General features: G+C 31.1%; 1 protein-coding gene across 1 annotated transcript; it reads left to right on the top strand.

Moving 5' to 3' along the window:
• Positions 1–2,638: 2,638 nt before the first annotated feature.
• On the top strand, positions 2,639–12,430 carry LOC110108284 (protein MAK16 homolog B). Its single transcript, XM_020838859.2, has 7 exons — positions 2,639–2,783; positions 2,867–2,964; positions 10,826–10,913; positions 11,021–11,152; positions 11,500–11,608; positions 11,794–11,912; positions 12,083–12,430. The coding sequence occupies exons 1-7, from the start codon at positions 2,682–2,684 to the stop codon at positions 12,128–12,130; spliced, it is 696 nt and encodes a 231-aa protein (XP_020694518.1). The 5' UTR covers positions 2,639–2,681; the 3' UTR covers positions 12,131–12,430.
• The last annotated feature ends 10,742 nt before the right edge of the window (positions 12,431–23,172 follow it).

Below are 23,172 nucleotides of genomic sequence, written 5' to 3'. Positions count from 1 at the left end.
GATAAAGGCTTGATGTTGTTGTTGTTGTTGTATAAGTTGCCACAAAATAGGTGATGCTATTTGGGTGAAAAAGGCTAAAGAACTTTTTTCCATAATTTGAAGTTTTTTTTTTTTTTAAACAACAGGATAAAAGTCATGGCCATAAAACAGCTTTTGCAAATTATTAGCTGATAAAGCTGAAAACCAAACGCCCAATAAAAGCTATCTTTAATATTTTAATCTTAAGATTGATTCTATTGGGGCTACTTGCATGGAGGAAAAAGTAAAAGTGATAGGTATAGCTAAGTTTTGATGTTTTACTGGGTTAAAAAGGGGTTCAGTGTTCAGAGTAAGGAGCATTGTGAAAGGGATGTATCCCCTCACTTGTGGTGGTAACCAACAATACATAAGAGTGCATTGCATTAACTGAACACTATCATGCAAAAGAATTTATTGCATTTCTTCGAATTGAATTCTTCCACAAAATACGGGCATTGCATCAACTTGCCAGTGCAACCAACCTCATAGCCTGGTGATTTCCCAAACTTTTTAACTTGTGAATTTTATTTTCCCAAAAAGATGATCTGACTTTGATTTTTGTTCTTGATAAGCGAGGATCAATGTATGCTTTCTGCCCTCCTAAAACACTTGGAGGCTGGAAGTATTTCACTTTAAGCTGCTGCCATTAACTAGCTCATCCACAAATCTGCTTATGCCTTATGCCCTCTTAAAACACTTAAAGTTTGGAAGTATCTCACTTTAAATGGGTGTCATTAACTATCTTATCTACTTGATGTGTGAGCATAATCACATCCCAAATTTGTTTAAGTAGTTAATAACTGAGGCAGAGCAGCCTTCTCAATGTGCTAAGGGATAAAGAGATACCTGCCTGGAAAATGTGCAAAGGGATGCAGATGTGTGAACGTGATCACTGGTTGGTACTCAGCTCCCACTTGAAGTTAACTCCTCTGTTAAAAGAGATACAGAGCTGTTAAATTCACAAGAGGGATATAGCACATTGTTAGAAGCTCTACTAATTTCTATCTGCCACATCAGATAAGGAGTTTATATTATGTTAAAATGGATCATTCGTCCTCAAACTCAGGTTACAAATAAACTGAAGCAGTTACTGACTTGATTGTTCTCTAACCTATTCACTAAATATGAGAATTTCATACAAATAAACTGAAGCAGTCACTGACTTGATTGTTCTCTAACCTATTTACTAAATGTAAGAATTTTATCCTTCTAGAGTAATGTCGCTGCAAAAAATATTGTACGCTTTTCCATTTTTTCACAATGAACACAAGCACAAGATGAGAGAAAATGAACCAGTGAAGTTTCATATTGGTTGGAAAACTGGCGTACACCACTTCCTTTTTATGTCTTTCACTCTTAGTCTTCCAATCCAACTAAGATCGTTGCAATGCTGAATGAAGGGCTATTGACCCGATAGACTAACTTAAGCTACATCTTTGTAAATTCCAGCCACCAACTCAAGTTAGTTACAATGCTGAGAAAACTGCAGTATAGATAACCTAAACATTACTTGCACAATTCTTTTTTCCTTCAAGCTGCAGAGACTGTAGCATTCCATGATTTGTCATGAATCAATATGATTTGTCATATGGAAGTTAATTAAAGAGGAGACACCAATGAACATATCAAACTAGTGGATTAGAAATAACCCATTAGTTGGTTACTTACTAGTTTAATAAATCAATGGTTCATTCTCAACCTCGCCAATTCTTCTTGGCTTTGACAGATATGTCTCAGCCACATATCAATCCTCTTTGCTTGTCCTCTTAATTGATCTCTTTATCACTCTCTTGGGTATCTGATTTGATTCAAGAATTTGGTGATGGACATAAACCTCTTGCATGTGAAGAGTGGCTGACGCAGAGATGTCCATCATCAATCAGTGGCAGTTCTAGGCTATGGCGATCTCATGTAACCTGCATGCATATCCCTACTGGCCTGTTTGAGCCAATGCATGTTAATTTTTTTACTGAACAGCAGGGAATTTTGATACGAGTTTGACTGGAGAATGTGGGTGGCAAGGGTGTAAATATAGCCTTGAACAGTATTGAATCCGTGATGACTAGACTTTGGTTTGATGTAAGTTTGGGGTTTGATGTAAGCTTGGGGTTCCCACTTAGAGGGATCAATGTTTGTTGTTGTTGTTGTAAGCTTGGGGTGCTCTACATATTTCATCCTAGGCTATTCACTTTCTTGAAATGCATCTAAGAGCATTGTTAGCTAGCTTTTGGAACTTCGGTGAAGGCATATGGATTTGAAATCTTTTTGAAATTCATGAAAAAATTCAAAGACTTTGATGTCAACTAATCTTTCTTTTTAGCTTTGTATCAGAATTCATGCTGGTTATTCTATACCTTCAAAAGGGATAGGCTGTTCAAGAAATGAAATATTCATGGAACGTCCATTTATTCTACTTTCTTTTGTGCTAAATTCATTATTTATATTTTCTTTTTGGGCTTTGATCTGATATTTTTATGAATTTTTGTTGTTTTTCCTTTTCTCCGTAGTATTTTGTAAATTTTTCTACGAACCATTAGTTTGGATATATCTGTTCTCCCAATATTCTCTTGTAGTGATTTTTTGATTTTTGTCAATTTTCTGCAAGAATTTACTGTTTCTGATAGTTCATTTATAATATTTTTGCAGGGGTGTTTTACTTGTACATGAAAACTATTGAAAGGGCTCATATGCCAAACAAATTATGGGAAAGAGTTAAGCTACACAGAAATTATGAAAAGGCTTTGGAGACTATTGACAAACATATGGTAGATCACTAAAATCTGTTCATGATAACATGTTTGGTTTGGTCTGAAATTTTGATATATTCCCTTTTTTTTTGTTTTAATAGCAATATTGGCCTAAATTACTCGTACACAAATTAAAGCAACGCCTCACTAAAATGACACAATATCGGATACGCATGAGAAAGCTTCAGTTAAAAGTGAGGTACACCACTGTATCCATTATCTTCGCTATTTCAATATGTTTATTATGGAATGAAATATTTATGAAACTTAATATTGACACACAGTCATCCACTTATATTAGCATGGAGGTGAATTTCATTTGGAACTTTCAGCTTACTATTTATTGCCATATAGGATTTGATTGTCTTTTAGGTGGGTTGAGGAGTTTTTTTTTTCTTGGATCTTGCTTAATTCTTGGAAAGCTAATGAGTATTGGAAACTTCAGCACACTATTTATTGCCATTAGCGTGAGTTATACGACTATATCCATTAGGTTAGTTATTTAAATATGTTTGATATGGAGTTAAATGCTTATGAAATTTAATAGTGATACACAAAGTTTTCCATTTAAAATAACATAGGTGAGTTTCATTGTAAATTTCAGCTCACAATTTATTGCCATATAGGATTCTATTGTCTTTTTCTAGAGGCTCTATGGCATGTAAGTTAAAGTATTTACCCTAACGACTGCTACGAGTGGGAGTTTGAGTATTTTTTTCTTGAAACTTGCCTAATGCTTAGAGAACTAATGTCTGTTGATGTTCAGTGTACTTGTTTTGTAGCCAAGGGCATCAAATGTGTTATACAAACCCATTTAAGCCCATCTAATGAGGCCCTCCAAGCCCAACATGTATGGACTAGCTCAAATTTATGGACTTTGTTGGTAATGGAAATCCACACATTCATATTTGTAGAAAACATCAACAAATCAAATGATCAGATCAAGTGCAATTAGTTATAACTAGTTTTATGGCTTGTGAATAAAAAATTAAAAATCAAATTCATATTATAAATAGTTTAATTATATTATCAACCGAAAGTCAATTTCTCCAAAATTTTCCACAAGGAACTATCATTTATCCAAGCCGAAGAGAAGATTTTCACATTCCCTAGTTTAAGAGTGATGTAAGCTATAATAGAGGTTTCAATATGATTGAATGCCTTCTCAAAATATGAATTGTGTATTATCATGCTTCCAAATAAAAATATAGGTCATATATAACAATAGTTTAGCAATGAGGTCCCATACATAGAGTTCCATAGATTTCCAATCTTGCAAATGAGGTTAAGGTGAGTAGGAGAAAAATAGTCAGCCTCTTGTACTAACTGCTTTAGTGACATTACTTCTAATGCTTTTCGAAATATAAAAACAATGCAAATTGTGTTGCGAGGAAAAATTGCTTGTTCTTCTATAGTTTGGTAAATTCATCAAATGAAACATAAGAGATGTCAATTGAAGAATGAGATAACATAATAAAAATTCCAAAAGATTTTTGGACCTTTGTTGGATTGAGTATTTAATTGAAGAATGCAAGCCAAATAGTTTCAATCAGATAATAGCCCTTTTTTTAGTGACTTTCAATAGAAAAAATGTGAAGAAGCTTTGAATATTTAAATCACATTTAGACATGGCATTGTTATTTCATGAAGTATAAGGTATTACATCTAGAGTTTTGCAATCATCATTAACTTCCAATGCATGCAATTATATATGTTGAATAAATGCAAATTATAAAGCCACTTGTATAGGTTGAATGAATGAATATAAACAAATATAAGAAGAACAATCAAATGTAATTTAAGATAGATAAATAAATGTAGACACCTAAATTACTTGTATAACACACTTGTAAGTAAACAATGGAGATCTACAAGAGAGTTATACAGTTTGATAATAGATCGACTAACTAATACTCTACATCAACACTGCTAGCTTAACAAATGTGTGGAACATGAATTGTTTGTGAACATCAAACTTTATTGACACCTCTCTACATAGAAGATATTAACTAAATAAAATGTATAAATAAATTTAGACACCTAGATTACTTTGAATAAATTAAGAAGACATAATAAATAGACAAATGATTAAGACTAAGATATTTAAATAAATAATAAAAACAACACCATGTATCATTTATGTCTTTTCATAAAATATAAATATCATCTAGTTCTAAGCAATTATCATCTTTTCATAACAGGCTAACAACATTTATATCATATTATTATGATAAAAAAATTTCACACATATTAATCCTTCACAACATCTAACTAATTTAATACCTCCAATGAAAGTTATTTGATCGATAAGTGATAAATATTTTAGAATATTAGATGAAATAATTCTAAATTTTAATTTCTTAATTAAAAAAAAAAAAGAATTGAGGCGGGACTTGTAACAATTGTAGAAAAATGCTTCACAAAACTGAGAAGTACTTGAGGATCAGATGGTAAATCGAATACAATTTTTATTTGTAATTATAAGAAAAATTTTATTTAATTATTCATAACCTTTTTTTAAATTTGGATAAAGCATTTTGGCTCGGTTTTAAAATTATAATTGTGCCTCTAGACCCAGTAAGTCATTAACAAAATAATTATGTGAAACATGAATTAAGCATGATGAATTTGAATGTCGGTATTTACCTTAAAATATAAGTGGATTTTTTTTAAATAAAATTTTTTGTAGCATTTTTCTCCACTATGAACATTTGCCAAAACTTGACTCAAAATATTTCAAGTTTTCTTTTTGCAAGGGATTAAGTGCGGATGAGTTTACATAATAATTTAAACTTTTTATTATTTAAAACAAAAAAAAATTACAAAAAATAGCAAATGAAAACCCTTGTTTTAATCTCATTTTATTAACAATTAACAATTTATTTAAAGCTTAATCAGCACTAATAGTGTTAGACACCAAAAATACTTTGATAAATAAATAAGTCACAAGATTAAGACTAAGGCATTTAAATAAACTATTAAGAACAACACCATGGAGCATTTATGTCTTCTCATGAAATATGTATTTGATCTAGTTTTAGGCATTCGTCTTTTTATCAAATTTTTTATTTATAAAAACTCACCAATAGGCCAACGCGTTAATTCATCAAAAAATTACAAGTTCTTAAAGAGATCAAATGTTCGCTAATGCTCAAAGAACTACAATTAAAAATCAAAAGAAACCTAAAGAGCCAATCATCCCAACTACAATACATGAAAAAAATAAAGAGATTATCATAATAAGGATTATAATAATTAAGATTATATAATATTTAATGGTAAATTTTTTTGCCAATGATAATCTTTTATAACCTGCAACTAATTAATTAATAAAAAGTGTGGATTACTTACCTTTATTCAAAAGTTGAAGCAAATAAGCAATATTAAAATTCACTATTAATAAATAGGGGGTTTTACATACATACCACTTTATTTCATGCTATTTACAAATCTAACATCTAAAATATTAATATTATATGTTTATCACCCATATACAACTTTAATATTAAACATACCACTCTTATATTTCATTCCTACTACTCATACCATCCTATAAATTTTAATATTTTATTTCATACATCCATATTTGTTCTATGGGTAGTAGGCATGTAATATTAATATTTTGAGTGTTAGATATGTAAATAGCATTAAATATATTAGTATGTATGTAAATCCTCCTACTAAATAATATATGTTCGAAAGCGATTAAAATAACATAATAGAATTATAACTGTAATTTATATTAATGATAATAATAAAATTAGTATTCTAAATAGCACATATTTCATAAGGTTGAAGATTTAAATTAATTATATCAATATGAAAAAATATCATGCAAAATTCAATATATTCTATCTCCAAATTAATTAGAAAATATACATGCAATCAAATAACTTTATGTATACTTATCCATAAAATGATGATAGATTTTTTGGCCAACTGAAATAATTTATAATGAAAATAAATTAGATTCTTTGATATTAGCTGAAAAAAAAAACTAATGAATATTATCAATGATTTTCAATATGGATTATTAAAAAATATAAATAAATTATGTGTTAGAAAGAAAATAAAATATCATGATATAATAACAAATTAAATATATAGTAAAATAAAATTTCTGAATATAACTAATATCAAGAATATCTATAGAATTTTAAGAAATAATTAATTATTGTTAAATAATCTATAGAAAATCCAAAAAATATCAAGAGAGAAATGATATGATCCAATCAACTTCAATGCATACATATAATTATAATAAAATGCCCTTTGTATTAGAAAATTTTCTAGACTTCATTAGCCACAGTTTTTCTTAGAATTTAATAGTTATATGTTGAAAAGCAAAATTTTTACAAATAAGTGAAAATAGTTGGTTTTCTGTAAAACTTATTGTGTTGTTTCACCAAATAATTTGAGTCATTTTAAGAAATTTGTAAAGGAGATTAATACATATTTTGTAATTGTAACTTTGAGTAATAAGAGAAGTTTTTAAGTAATAAGAGACGTCGATGAAAATATCTAATTTTTTAATTATATAGATTTCAGTGTATTATTTCAACTTCGATTCTTCTTGAAATATATTTTTTAAATTCATTTAAAGAAGATGAAGAATTCTGATAGAATATAATAACATGCATATAATGTTTCATTCAAATACGATTTGTTTTCTTCTTTTCCATCATTTTTTAAGATTAAAAAAATGTAGAATTTGGTTACGAAATTTTTTCTATTGTAAATGTTTGTATAATAATAAAGATAGCTACTATTATTTGTTTAGGAAAAAAACATAAGTTGTATTAATGTTTAATACAATTATATGCAAACATTAGATATAAAATCAAGCCAATGCGATTACTTCATAACAGATGAGTTAAACTCATATGCATACATGAAAAATAGAAGAGCAATGGATGGTATTGACAAAAATTATTTCACAAAATGCTATTGCATGATAGTAAGGCATCTGCGTAGACATTAAAGTTCGAAATTAGACAAAACAATCTTTTACCGATAAAAGATTTCTGAACTTAACGTCTGTTCAAAAGCCTCAACATTGATGGCGTTAATTAGCATTTTCCATTGCTAAAAACCGGATTAGATATAAAACATAGATATGTTTGAACCTGCTAGCCACTTTTGCCAAGAAAGAGTGGGAAAATAAAAAGAAAGCCTATTGTTAGTCTCCCTACAAGTTTAGCCTTTGCAAATCATTACCCATATGTAAACTTTAATGGCCTGTATTTCAAGAAAGGAAAGTTCCTCAGAAATATGAGATAATGTCTCTTAAAATCTTTTGTTTTCAGAATTCTGAAAAGAAGTCTAACGTTTAACTATAAAGCTGATGACGATGGATGAGAATATGCATTCTTGTGGCTGATTGCCACATCCAATAAGTCCATTTAATAATTACCTGATCTCCTACTGCAATACAAAGGGAAGTAATTCCAGGTACACTGAGAAAGAAGTCACTCCACGTTTGCTCTGCTGGTGTGAGGCGGACGAGAGAAAGGGAAGTCTGGAGTCTTCGGCTAAGGCTCGCGAAGGGAAGAGAGAGGTTGGACCCAAGGCTCTCAAACAGCAGAAGACGGATGGACCTAGAGCTCGTGAACGACGACAGGGGCCTGGGGGCTTTTCACGAACTGGGAGAGAAAGGGATTTCACCCATTAGAGCCGACGAGTGAGGGGGGCGGTTTTTACCGAAAATATAGGGAGATGGAGTTGCGAATTGAGAGGAGACCTTGGGAGTTTCAGTTCTTGCGAATGAGTAGGCGGTAGTGGGGTTTGGGTTCAAACTGTCCTAACCACACCAAAATAAAAAAAATTTATTTAAATTTTGATTTCATTAGGATAGAATACTAAAATTATTTTAATTTTAATTCAAAAAATTTTAGATGTTATTTATATTTTTTTATTTTAAAATAGATAGAAATTTGTTTTAATGAAATTAATATGTTAGTTTAAATGAAATTTAGTTGAAACTTTAATTTAGCCTGATTCAATTTTATGTATTTGATTCGACTAGTGTGAGTTCAAATTCGATTTAGCTCACGACAAGTCAATTTTACGTCACTTGGTAACCTGAGGGGATCTTAAGGATGATGTCTACACTAGGCTACGAATATCTAAATTCTAGATGTTAATTCTGGTGAAATTGACCTCGAATTATGAGGTCAATATGATGAGATGCTCATCTTTTTTTCTTAAGTAAGATATTATCAATTACAAAATCATTAGCTAAATAAAAATTAATATAGTCTTACCACATTCATTAGTCATTTCAAACCCATAGCTACCATGAATGTTTTTAAAATCATCTACATCTCTACAAACATGTCCATTTAAATTCCCTCAAATAATTTTTTTTCCACCAAGATCTTTTGTATTAAATATTTTAAGTCATTGCAAAATTTTAATTTTGAACCCATATCCAAACTTACTTGAGGATCATAAGCACTTATAATATTAATAATCTTAGCATCAACAATATTTTTAAAGTTATAATTCTATCTCCAATTTTATTAATTTTTACATCATTATCTTTTAAACTCTTATCTATAATCACATCTATAACATTTTCAGTACGACTCTAAGTAGAATATCATAGTTTAAATTTTGAACCATCAATCTCCTTAGCCTTCTCTCCAACCCATTTAGTTTCTTGAATGAATAGAATATTTATCTTCTTATGAATCATAATATAGGTAATCATATAAAATTTAAATCATATTATACATATATCATCATTCAACTCTATTGGAATGACAACCAATTTCAATCAACCTATAACTCTATATAAATCATATTCATTTTAATCTCATTCGTACTTACCTTTGTAAATCCAATTACTCTTCTTTTACAAATTACAATTTAAAGATCAACTCTGATACCAATTTCTGCACACCTCATTTTAACCCTCTTTAGTTAACCCGAGATGTATTGGAGTTGGATAATCTAGTTAGATTTTTCACTGACATCCATTCTGAATTATGCTCATCAGGATCATGTTAGTAGAAAAACATATACTGTATTCTAATTATTGTATTATATATCATAATTAAATATTTGAAAGTACACAATATTCATCAATGTAAAATACAAAAATTTACTTATAAAACTTCAAATAAAATTTTACCCACTAAAAAATCTTTAATATTCAGCTTAATTATCTGTTTTCTATCAACTCTAAAAAAATATACACCCAAAAAATACTTTGTATAAGATACAATTGATCACCTTCCTGATAGCACAGGGGCTCCTTTTTCTTTCATATAATATCACATATTACAATTGTTAAGCTAAATACTCAGATGGGATAAATAATTCTAGTATAGGATACAATATGCAAGAATAAGAAGCAATTAATATGAAAATATGAATGTTGATATTTTATGATATTATGAGATTTATAATTAGAAATCATATTGTCCCTTAGATTTTTTAAAAAAAGAGCATTAAAAAGAAAAGATCGTGCAATAAATACTCTCTCTCTCTCACACACTCACACACACACTGTAATTTTTACAAATATACATATATAAATATATATATTAGAAGGTATAAATAAATTATCTCTCAACAAATGATCAATGCATAAAGAGTTGGTGTAGCTCGAATGGTAGAGAAGATTACAGAGTCTTCTTAAATGATTTGTTCACATAAAACGACGGCTTTTTGATGACTTGAATAAAATAGTAGATTATTAGACCCTGCGTGTTTTAAGAAAGATAGAGGTAGACCTAAAAAGACTTGGTTAGAAAATATTAAAAATTATATTTTTTATTAGATTTAAATAAAAATTTGATTTCTAATAGGATATGACGGAGAAAAAATATTCATATAGCTGACCCGACTTAGTGGGATAAAGACCTTTTGTTGATGTTTATGTTGATGTTGTCATTGTGTAGTCATTTTTAATATCTTAAATTTTTCTAATTGTAATCCAATTAAAAGATTAGGGGTGGTTTTGAAGTAGGTCTGTTGTTGTGTATGTCTATTTTGTAGGATTTTGATACATAGTTGATCTTTTCTTCTTTTAAAATGGTTGTCTTGTTTTGCAGGGAGAAAATTATGACAGTACCTCGGAAAGAGAAAAAGAGAGAAGCTAGAAGGGAGGAGAAGGCTGAAAGAGCTGCTGTGCTTGACAAGGTTAACTTTAGTCTGTTAAACTTCTGCGTATTCACATGCATAGTTTCCTTGTTTACTATCTACTTTTTTTTTTTTTCCAACGGTTTGACATCGTAAGCTTATTGCAGAGTATTGAGAGAGAGTTGCTGGAGCGCTTAAAAAAAGGCGTTTATGGTGATATTTATAATTACCCTGTTGAGGCCTACAACAACGTTCTTGAAATGGAAGGGCTCGAGCCTGCTGCAGAAGAAGATGAGGAAGTATGCTTACATGCTTATTGTTAGCTTGATTTGCAAATTCTTGTTTTATGCTACGTATGAATTTTTCAAAGAACTTCCATTTTTCCATTTTTACAGCAGTGCAAAATAAAATATATGTATTTTAAACATCGAAATTAATGTGCACATATTTAATTGACTATGCCGCTGACATAATACAAATGAATTTTAACTGAAATATATTTATAATTTTATTTTATTTTAGTTATCTGTATGTTTTTCATTCTAAAACCAGAATTAAATTAGTACAATACACCACATATATCATTGTCCCTTTTATTATTCAGCCATGCTTTACTAAGTTTTAATTGACATATCCTTTCATGCAGGAGCCTGAAATAGAATATGTTGAAGGTTATGAAGACCTTGAAGAGGAAGAAGACATGGAAGATTTTGGCAGTTTTGCAGAGGAAGATAACTCTGCGGATGATGAACATGGTAAAAGAGACACCTCTTTCTACGCACAAATTAGAATTGTTCTCAAGCTTTAACTTATATTTTCCGAGAGGAATTGAAAACTGAAGTGTTTACTTGTTTCTTGGGTTGACATTCAAGTCATGTAAAAGTACAAATTATATTTTCATTGCACTCAATCTTATTAATTATGATTTTCTGCTTTACAGATGATGCGCATGAAGATCAGCCAAAGAAAAAACAAAGAGGATTTAGTTCTGATTCTGTAAAGGCCGACAAAACCCTTACTAATTCAAAATCCAAAAGAAATGGAAGAGTACTCATTGAGGTAAAAGTATTTGTTTTATCCGACTGATCCTACAGCTCTTCATAGTTTAAAATCTCTTGAAATCTTACTCCTTATAAGATGAGTTTTATTCTGTAATCTACAGAAGTTCCATGAAAGCTTGCACTTGTTGTTGGTATTGATTAGGTTATGATTAATTGCAAACTTGGCAGGTTGAGGATGATAAGGAGATTTCAGATTGGCGAAAATTGCAATTTTGAGCTCCAGCAGCATCAACCAATTTTGTTCAATGTAGTAAATTTCAAAACTGACAAAAATAAGTCTTCAACATTAATTTTGTATTAGGCACTCGGAGTTTTTGCTGCAAGATACCTAAGCTCCTAAGCTTTCAGGTTTGTACTATTTAGATTATATCTTAGGTCCTTGCGCAAGGAATTTTGGGTTCTTTTTATATGGATGAGCTTATTATTATGTTTTAGGTCTGTCACGAAGAAATACATGTCATGTATTATGTGATCAGGAGTTATTTTAAAGTTATATGGCTAAGCCTTCTAAGCATACATGTCATGTATTATGCGATCAGGAGTTACTGTGTATTCAGGTTTCGGAACAGTTTTTTTTATTGTTTTATGGAGTTATTTTTTAGTAAAAATTTTAAATTAAAAAAAAAAATTGTATTAAAAATTGCTTCATCAAACAGCAAGAAAGTTGCTCCAAATAAAGCCTCAATTATTTATTCAAAACTATTTTGAAAAAAATAGTTTTGATATGTTCTGTATTGCAATTCATCATAGACTCCTTTTAGAACTGAGTTCTTTTCGCAGTTGTCAATGCCCAATAACAATTAAATTTAAATTAAAAATAATAATTTATAGGATGATTTTGGCCAAAGTTTATATCTTGGTAATTTGATGATTTTTTACTTGTCAATTAGTTTAAAAATGGAGGGGGGTTTATATACAAAATATTTAAAATTTGAGTATTTATAAATCAATATGCATGCTTTTTTTTTTTTAAATATCAAGTCCTGATATTTGCATTCGTGATAATTAAGATGTTGGAAATTTAATAAAAGTTAATTTGGGATTTGAGTTTTGTCATGAATTTTAACATTTAAGTGGCGATTTAAAAAATAAATTTAAGAGAAAATTAATTTTATAAAAATTAAATTTCAATTGTTATGTATATAATCGCCCTAAACGTTTAATTCATTCAGGATATTTGGATTAATTCTAATCATCCTAAAGGAAAATAATGAAAAAATTATTCTAAACAAAGCTTAAGGCATCACTAAGTACTCATTTTTAATAAAATAATTCCAACAATAAAAAAAACGCAACTTGAGCACTACCACTCTACTACTCAACTAAGGTGAAGAATAATTCTGCCCATGGCCACCACACATGCCAGCAAATAGATAAATTATTAAGTGTGGTCACTGGACCGTTAGGAGGTCAATCAGGACGTGTCACGTCACCTGATACAGAACTAAACCCTAAATAATTATATACAATAAATTAGTGATGTAGTGTATCCTGATTGGCCTCCAGATGATATCCGATGGTCGCACGTAATAATTTCACCAGCAAAACACCATATAATTTATGAGGTCCGATAGGTATATCTTGATTATTATCTAAGCATAATGATATAAAAAACAAGCAAAACACATAAATTTGGGTTTTAAAATCCAACTGAACAGGGAATCAGTCGTCTAGTAGGTTCAATCCAGTTTCAGAACCATTTTCAACAGAATCGGTAGTTGAAACGAAAAACCAGCGAATTGATTAGATTTTTTATGAACCTCCTGATTTTAATATTGATCAATTTAGCACGGTTTATTTTGATTAATAAAGTTAAGCTAAAAGTTGAATTACAATATCAAAGAGCTTAAGATAAGAGAGTGAGAGAGTGAGAGAGAATAAAAACTACAGGAGCCCCATAAAAAGATGAAATTTTAAAATATTATATTTATGTTGTATTTTTTCATTCTTTCCTGGGCTGAATTAGAATAAACTTTTTTGGCTGCAATTTTCATTGGATATCCGTCGGAAATATTTCTGGTGGATATGTTTGTTTTCCGATGTGTGTTTAATCAACGAAATTTTTTTTATCTCAAATCCGTGAAATACTAATTACAAATGAATTTTAGTCAAGGAAAATGCAATTTTTCCTGTAGTGGTTAGGCTAGATAGAATAATTTAAATGATTTTATTAAAATTTTCCCTCAACTTTTTTCATCTAGGCTTGGCTAGCATAAGCAGTTTTAAAAATTTTTATAAATAATTATCCAAAAATGTATAGTATTAAATTTAAGATAGTAAACCAGTTATAATTTATAACGTTTACTCTTCATATTGTGAAAGAGTTGAATGATTTCTTCATTATCAATAGAATCCAAAATTTCTTTTTCACCATAAGCAATTAATAAATCATTCATCCATTGATCTATAATTCTATTTCATAGCTAATTTTTTATAATATTCATGGCGAAAAATACTCTTTCAATGCTTGCTATAGCAGCAGGTAATACCAATGTCAGTTCCAGTCGTATAAAAATAACAAGATATATAATATCATTCCTACTTTGGATTATTTTTTCAACAAGACTTCCTATATCTTTTAATGAGGTGGATCATTAGATTGCATATCCATGATATAAGTATCCAATTAATTTTCAAGAACTCCTTGATCGAGAAGGCTAAAATCAATTGGATAAAACTGTGTCATTCGAATCAACTTGTCTTTCTTGAATGTATAAAATCTGTTATTAGGATTCAAACATGTCATGCACAAAAGCAACTCGGTCTTTATTTCTATAAAACTATTGTTCAACTTCTGAAGCTGCATATCAAGCACTATGTAAGAAATTTCAACCCAAAAATTATTTAAATTTGTTATATCTTGAGCTCTATGGTGTGGCCGACCACGGGCAACCCATTTATCATCCATATGTGGAATATTGATTTTCTATTGCTCACATAATAAGATTACATTATTGGTGAAGTCATTCCACTTGTTATCTCTCATATCCTGTAGTCTTATTTTACATATACACACAAAAGACATCATTTATAATCTCTTGTTCTCCTCTTTGTAAAGCTTGAGATAGTTCATTAGTGATACCAAGAACATCTTTCATAAGATGAAGGCAAAAGGAAAACTCAAAGATCTATAACATTCTAATAAAGCATACGCCTCACCTTCTTGTTTTGAGCTTACGTCATCTTCCAAAATGATTTACAGAACATTAATTACTGTAGAAAATATCATAATTAACCTTAAAAATAAATCATAGTGCGAATACCACCGCGTATCACTAACTCGCCTAAGGGTTATTTCTTAATTTAAGCCTTGCGAGATAACAATTTTCTACTTTGTAATTCATTTAACAAATTCTCATGTTATGTTTCTCAGAGTTGGTCGCGACGCTTACAACTCGAGCCCTTCCAACAAGATTTATTACACTTGAAATTATAGTAAATAAAAAAGCAATATAAATATGACTTTTCATAACTGTCATCAATGCTAATTGAAGCTGATGTGAGAAATAATGAATGTAATGTACTGATTGTTTTTCATTCAGAAAAACAACCTTTAGACCATTAAAATCCCCTCTTATATTACTGGAACCATTGTAGCCTTGACCTCGTATTCTAGAAATGTTCAAACCATATGTTGATAGGAGTTGTTCAGTCAACATTTTAAGACTATTTGCAGTTGTATCTGATACATGAGAAATACCTAAAAAATGTTCCACTATCTCACCTTTCTTTTTAATAAAATGGTCTACAATTTCCATTTACTCTTTAGAGGAAGTGTCATGCAATTCATCATGTAAAATTGAGTAAAATTTATCATCAATCTCCTTAGATATAAAGTTTGTGATTGCAACAACGAATGCTCTAATAATATCTTTATGAATATCATATGCAATTAACTTTAAATTCTTAGGTGCATTCTTTAGAACTACATCTTGTATTTCTTTGTTATGTTCAGCCAAAAACTACACCAGTTCAAGAAATTTTCCTTATTTTTTGTATGTAGAAGACTAGTCATGTCTTTAAAACACTAGCCCTTGCTTCAAAAGAAATCTTATGCAATCAACATAAGTATTGAAGTGGATATGGTATACATATGTAGCTTGATTTGATTACTTTTGGAACACAAAACCAATATGTTGACTTTGTTTCAGTAGTTCTTCAGAACTACGTCTACCATTATTATGTGGATTATTATGACTTACTACATGAAGATCAAATTTATTTGTTTTTTCAAATTCAAAAATTCATTTTTTTTAATTGTTTCTTCCTCTTCGTTGCCTCTACCTAGTTTTTTTAGCATATAACAATAAAGATAATATGATTTTACTTTGCTTATGCTATACTCTGGCCAATCAGAGTACTTGTCAAACCAAGTAGGATTAAATTGACTATCTTTCATCATGAATTTAGTTTTTGGAAAATCATAACTGCGAGGTTGAAATGACCCTCAATGTAAATATATTCTACAAACTTCATCTCGAATATTTGGATTAAATTCAGCAATATGAATTCATAGTGCTGGATCAGATGGAAGATTTTCAACAAATCTTCCATATTTTTGGGTAAATCAACATCCACTAAAATACATTTTTCACTTTTCTCTTCAACCTGATTATTATTATCATCTATATAATTTTTATGTTTTTAGATTTAAAGATCGTTTGAAATATCTCTCCATGATGTTCAAACTCGTAGTCCAAGAGGCCTTATGATTAATCTAATTAGATATCTATTAAGAAATCAAACAAGATAACACATTCATACAACTCAAAAAAGAACAAGTCTACTAGAGAACAAGCAATAATAAAAAAACCAAGCAAAATAAATGCAAAGATCTTACTACACTGACAAAAAAAGGCAATACAAACAACAAAATGAAGGAGGAAGATGCCAAACAAGAAGGTTATAAAATCAACAAAAAAGATCCAAAGATCTCACTACAATTATAACAAAATGAAAGCAATATAAACAAAAGTTTGAAGTAGGAAAATCTTTGAAACTAAACAAGAAAGTTATAACTTATAAAATCAATAAAAAAAAACTCTTTGTCTCGGCTCTAATCCGCCCAAGCAAGCTGATGCATAATTATAAGGAGAGGAGAAGGCACGGCGTCTGCTTGGAGGAAGAGCCGAATAGTTTTGAGTTGCGAGTTGTTGCGCACTATGGAAACCCTTCCTCGCGATGGAAAATGTCGGGAATGCCAAGGTTCCTGAACTGGTAATGCATAAAACCTAGAATTTGGGTTTATTATTAGAGAAATTTACATACATACCACTATATACTTAGTATTTTACATATCTAACACCTCATTTTTAAATAATACACTTATACCACTCAAATCCCTACTTTACATCTATTCTACCACTCCGTCTACCATACCGTCTACCGCATACATTAGGACGTCTACTTCCCGCCGAAATTAGCTCTTCGCGCAAGGCTTGTCCCGAACTTCTTTCCGTCATACGCTCCCCAATCCCGGTGAACTGCAGGTTCTACTTCTCACGAACATTTCCCTCTGTTCTTTGCCGAAAAGAAGCTTGTCGCCAGGCGAACATTTCTCTCCGGCGTTCTATTTTTTTCCGCTTTAAGCTTCCGGCGTTCCTCGTTTAGCAGTAGGATTAGTGTATACCGGTTTTTAAGCTTGGCAGTGGATTAAGCCATGCCCGTTTGTATTATGAGAACGTCCTTTCTTTTTTCATTCTAAAATAGTTTGTGCTTGTTTCACAGTAAAAGAAGTTTATTTTTGTCATTGAATTTTATTTTGTATTTTGTCATTGATACTTCAGGCAAAGTAACAGTAACAGAAGTTTATCATTATCGAAGCAGTTATTCATGATGTGTTCCCAAACGACTTACTTCGTGAGTATTAATTGATTGATTTGAAACAAATTAAAAAAATGTAAATAACATTTTCATTATTGATAATGTAGGCTTATGGTGACAATGTTGGAAATAATATATACGGAGAGAAGAAAGAGTATATTTCTGTTGTATTTAAGTATGGAGGAATATGGGTTCAAACCAATGACCAACATAGAAAGAGGTACGATGGTGGAAAACAAAGGACTGTAAAAATTGAGAAAGGACAACTCACGATTTTTGCAGTTAGAGCCGAGATTGCCCGAATATGTCCTTGGCTGAAGGGACATCCATATAATATGCATTATTACATATATGGAACATCACCTAAAGAATACAACGATCTAAATTCTGACGTTGAGGCATCTGAGTTCATAAACGAGTTATTGCTACATGTTCTTATCAAAGTTGCCAATGGAGAATTAGAGCTTCCCTATGTGAAGATGCTCAAACTTTTGAAGTTAGAAGAGTTGATGGTGTTCACACGTGTCCAGGCATCAACCGTGCTGGGAATAAACTAGCCACATCTGCATGGGCTGCCAAAGAGATTTAAGAGATGGTCAAAAGGAATCCTGACGTTCCTCCAAAAGATATCAATAGCAATTTAGAGAAAGAGTATGGTCTTTCATTACCTTACAAGAAGCTGTGGAGGTCTAGGGAGCAAGCTCGTGAAAGTATATTTGGCTCTGTTGATGATAATTATAAATGGGTGCCTTCACTACATGTTGAATTGATTGGTAGAAATCCTGGTTCACATATCACATATATGTTTGACCAACATGAAAATTCATTTCAGAGATTTTATGTAAGTTTTAAGGTGTGTACAGATGGATTCATGTATGGTTGCAGGCCTCTAATCAGTTTGGATGCATGCCACCTCAAATCCAAGCACTTAGGAATGATCAGCAACCTCACTTGATGATAATAACAATTTATTTCTTTTAGCCTTTGCTGTTGTTGAAACTGAATCCAAGCATACATGGTTTTGGTTCCTTCATAACTTGGGAGAAAGTATTGGTACACACATAGAACCTCTTGCATTCATTTCAGATATGGAGAAGGGCTTGGGCGAGGCTATTAAAGATGTGTACCCTGTAGCTGAGCATAGAATATGTATTCGTCATTTATGGTAGAATATTAAAAAAAAATTTCATTGTAAAGATGGGCATAAACTGCAAGGTTTGGTTTGGGGAGCATCTAATGCGTACACAATGATAGAGTACAATGACAAGCTCGCTGAATTAAGTGTATCATACCCCACCATCTATGCGTACCTTATCTCATTACCTTACAAGTGGTCACGAAGTCAGTTTATGTATGGGATATACCACGGTATGCTGAATCATTCAATGCTTGGATAATAGAGGCTAGAAATAAACCTGTTGTTGACTTAATTGACATGATTCGCGGTAAACTCATGGAACAAAGGGCTACACGTAAAATGACAAGTTGGAGTTGGCAATGCGAAATAGTTCCTTATGCTGAAGAATATATAAGAGACATTACTACAAGAAAAGAACATTTAATAGTTCGCCAATCTACTACTTTCAAAGCTGAGGTTGAATCGTTACATTCAAGACATATTGTTGACATTGAGAGTAGAGGCTGTACATGCAAAGTATGGCAATTAATAGGACTTCCTTGCATTCATGCCATTGCTTTCATTGGGATGAAGGAGCATCCTCTATGGCATACAACATTCATGAATACTTCTACGTGCACCGGTAACTCTTACATTTGATTATTTCAATTTCCACTTCACACTTGCTACACTAATTTCTAGATATTTAGATACAGGATGGCATGCGATGGAGTAATTGGCATGTTACCTGGGAAGGACCAATGGCAAGTGATTCACGATGCTGTTGAGATTGGAGCGCCAAATACATCAAGACCTAGAGGAAGACCCAAAAGAAGAAAATTGCCTAATTTTCTGGAAAAGGACAAGAAAGTACATAAATGCAGTAGGTGTAATCTTTGGGGTCATCATCGAAGTACATGTAAGAACCCATTACATAAGCATATGGAGGTCAATGACACAATTATCACACAAGTAAGACAACCAAAGCGTCCAAAGTTGCAAAGTAGAAGGGCTGTAGAGGAGTTGGGAGATGAGTACGAGTATTCAAATATTGAAGGTTTTTAAGTAAATGTTCAGGATTATTTTGGATTACTTTTTTGGGGTTTGACTTCTTTTGGGACAAATGTTATGAGTAAGAATTTTGTGATCTTCTAAATGAAATAGAAGCTTTGCTTTCAATATGAAATAGAAGTTTTGAATTTCTGTGTAGACTTTTTTGTGTTTGCTTTCAATATGAAATAGAAGCTTTGCTTCCAGTTTATGCAAATCCATCTGCTTCTAGTTTATGCAAAACTTAAACAGCAAGCTTGACTTCTTTTGCTTCCAGTTTATGCAAAACTTAAACAGCAACCTTGACTTCTGTTGCTTCCAGATTATGCAAAACTATATGAAATAGAAGCTTTGTTTACACTGAATAACATAAGTTCTTTATATGCAAATGCAAAACCATCAATCCCGGTTCCAGTGAATTTCTGTTCCAGGTAGTTCGGTTCCAGAATTTCCGTTCCAGGAAGTTCGGTTCCAGTGAATTCGGTTCCTGGAAGTTCAGTTCCAAGAATTTCGGTTCTTTGAATAACTGCAAAATTTTCTGTTACATTTCAACAATGAGGATTATACAGGTTGCTGTTTAAGTTTCATTCTCTCAATGAGGATTATACAAGTTGCTGTTTAAGTTTCATTCCAACAAAAACTATAAGTACAGAAGAATCCTGTCATAGCAAAGCCATAGCAACAACTATACTTTTTTCATTCGAACAAAAACTATAAGTACAGAAGAAGACACATCAATACTTCATTCCAACAAAAAACTTATACTTTTTTTCATTCCAACAAAAAACTTTGAAGATACAAAATACTAATACAAAAGGCTAGCTCAAGTCATAGCAAAGCCCGAACTATTAACCTTCGACAAATACATAATAAAGTACTAATGCAACACCTATCATCCTCTAAAACCATTCATACATTCAACTTGAATACAACATAATTCTAGCCAAAATAAAGTTGAATGGTAACGTCGATAAGAACAATCGCAACAAAAACTTTAATCATCAGAAGAATCCTGTCAAGCTTCTTAGAAGTCTTTCTGTCGAAGGCATTAAATTTGTAACGTGTGACATAGCATGGCTCTTCCTCTTCATCAAACCATTTAAAGTAATGACAATCATCATTACTTCGATTATAAATACACCTATAAATTTGTCTTCCACTATTTGGTCCTTGGTAACAGGTAAACAAAACACATTTGAGGTGACAATGGCAGTATACTAGGGATTGATGCCGCCTGGCTCTCACAACTGATGAATTTGACGAACTCATTATAACTGCAAAAAAAAAAAAAAGTCTGTCAACACATTCCAACAATTGCAGAAATCAATCCAAGTTAAAATCTCAACAAAACTGTCTCTGCATAAACGATCTGACCTCAATGCCGACTTCAAAGCCGTGAAGAGAAAGTCGGCTTGAAAAAAAAAATTTTTTCTGCAAGCACAGCACAGAAGCAAGACCGGAAAAACAAATCAATCCAACATTTTGCCGCATAAACGATCTCCAATGTTCAAGTAAGCAGAAAGTCGGAACAAAGTAAGAAGAAATCAATCCAAGTTAAAATCTCAACAAAACTGTCTCTGCATAAACGATCCGACCTCAATGCTGACCTCCATGGCTTGAAGAGAAAGTCGGAACAAAGTTTTCATTCTTTTACCTTGGATTGTGAAGAGGTCCGACTCAATGATGCCCTAAAAACGAAAAACTGGAAGACGTCGTTGTTACCGTGCGAACAAGGAACCGCGGTAGACGGAGTGGTAGAATAGAGGTGAAATAGGGATTTCAGTGGTATAACTGTAATATTTAAAAATGAGGTGTTAGATATGTAAAATACTAAGTTTATAGTGGTTGTATGTAAATTTCCCTTATTATATTTATTATTATTATAATTTTTTTATTTTAAAAGGGGGGGGGGGGCGGGGGGGGGGTGGGTGGGGGCACGTTCCCCTTCCTCCATATGCCTTTGCTCAAAATCTTTGAAAAGAAAAAAAAAAAATAAGATTTGGGTTATCTACCATGATTATAATACATTTCAAAATTGGAGCAATGAATATAAACCAGTGGAGAGTAATTTTCTCTCACCTCTCTCCCTTCCCTCTTCTCCTTCCCGCCAAGGAAATCATTTTTTTTTTTTTTTGGGAGTGGTGTGGAATGGGAAATGGATAAGGATATTTGTATGGAATATATATAAAAAATATCATTTAATTCCTAGCACCGTGGCCTATAGAACACGACCCCACGTTGTTGCAATTAGAAATCTGAGCTGCTATAGAAAAGAAAATAGGTGTTGTAGTGCTTTAAAGCATAGCATTGCAGCACTCCTTATGCCAAATTTTCATGCATGCAAAATTTCTTAGAGATAATTTATAGTTTAATAATAGGTATTTAATCATATTAAAATTAAGGTCATTATAATACACAATAAATTCTCTATTGATGAATGAAATATTTTTTAATGGAGAATTGTTCTTTATTTGCTTTGTACTTGGTGACTATAAGAATTTTGGTTATTTTTTGTGAGTTAGTTATCCTTTTAATTATTTTAAGTTACTTGTTATTCCTCTCTAACACTAGCTTTAAAATCTTCATCTCTCTTTATCTAATTCATATAAAATCCTGCAACTAAAGTATTATATCCACCACAATTCTGTTTTTGAAGCTCTTGTTCAAACTAGGGAGAGCTAAGATTTAAACTTGTTTGCTATACCTCGACACCCCTTCAATTTTACTAATTCTTACCATCTATTCCATATAAAAAATTTAACATTCTAAGCTAGCCATTGTTTTCTTACTTTCTTTTTTGGGAAATGTGCAAATCAAGAGTAATTATATTTTTGAGAAAATTTAAACATAGACTTTTAGATTTATAATTTAAAAATAAAACACAACATCATGAATGATATATCACCTCAATAAATTAAAATAGCATTCTCTATTGGATTTAAATTACAAAATTATAAATTTCATCCTGACTCTCGTAGCCAAATTCCCGAAGGAATTGCATATGACCCCGAAGGGTCAAAATATTATTTTATCACATATTTAGCTATAATAATCTAGATATATTATCATTAATTTTATAATCAAAGTCATGATAATAAATAATATATCTTCCCAAAGAAAGAAAATATAATTTATTATTAGCCACTTGAAAATGATGATAATGATTGTCTTTGATTATAATTTTTCTATAAATTTTTTTTCCCCATCTTATTTAGGAGCAAGATAAAATGGGGTTTATTTTATGTGGGATCTTAAATCTCCTATGAAG

This window comes from Dendrobium catenatum, unplaced genomic scaffold, assembly GCF_001605985.2.
Source record: "Dendrobium catenatum unplaced genomic scaffold, ASM160598v2 fragScaff_scaffold_360, whole genome shotgun sequence".
Classification (NCBI taxonomy): Eukaryota; Viridiplantae; Streptophyta; class Magnoliopsida; order Asparagales; family Orchidaceae; genus Dendrobium; species Dendrobium catenatum.
Note: the sequence above shows the minus strand (reverse complement) of the source record. Positions and strands in the feature narration are given on the sequence as shown.

Coding starts and splice junctions, on each gene's coding strand:
- LOC110108284 (XM_020838859.2), top strand. CDS start 2,682: ATGAAAACTATTGAAAGGGCTCATATGCCAAACAAATTATGGGAAAGA. Junction 2,965..10,825: donor AAGCTTCAGTTAAAAGTGAG/GTACACCACTGT, acceptor CTTGTTTTGCAG/GGAGAAAATTATGACAGTAC. Junction 11,609..11,793: donor CTCTGCGGATGATGAACATG/GTAAAAGAGACA, acceptor TCTGCTTTACAG/ATGATGCGCATGAAGATCAG.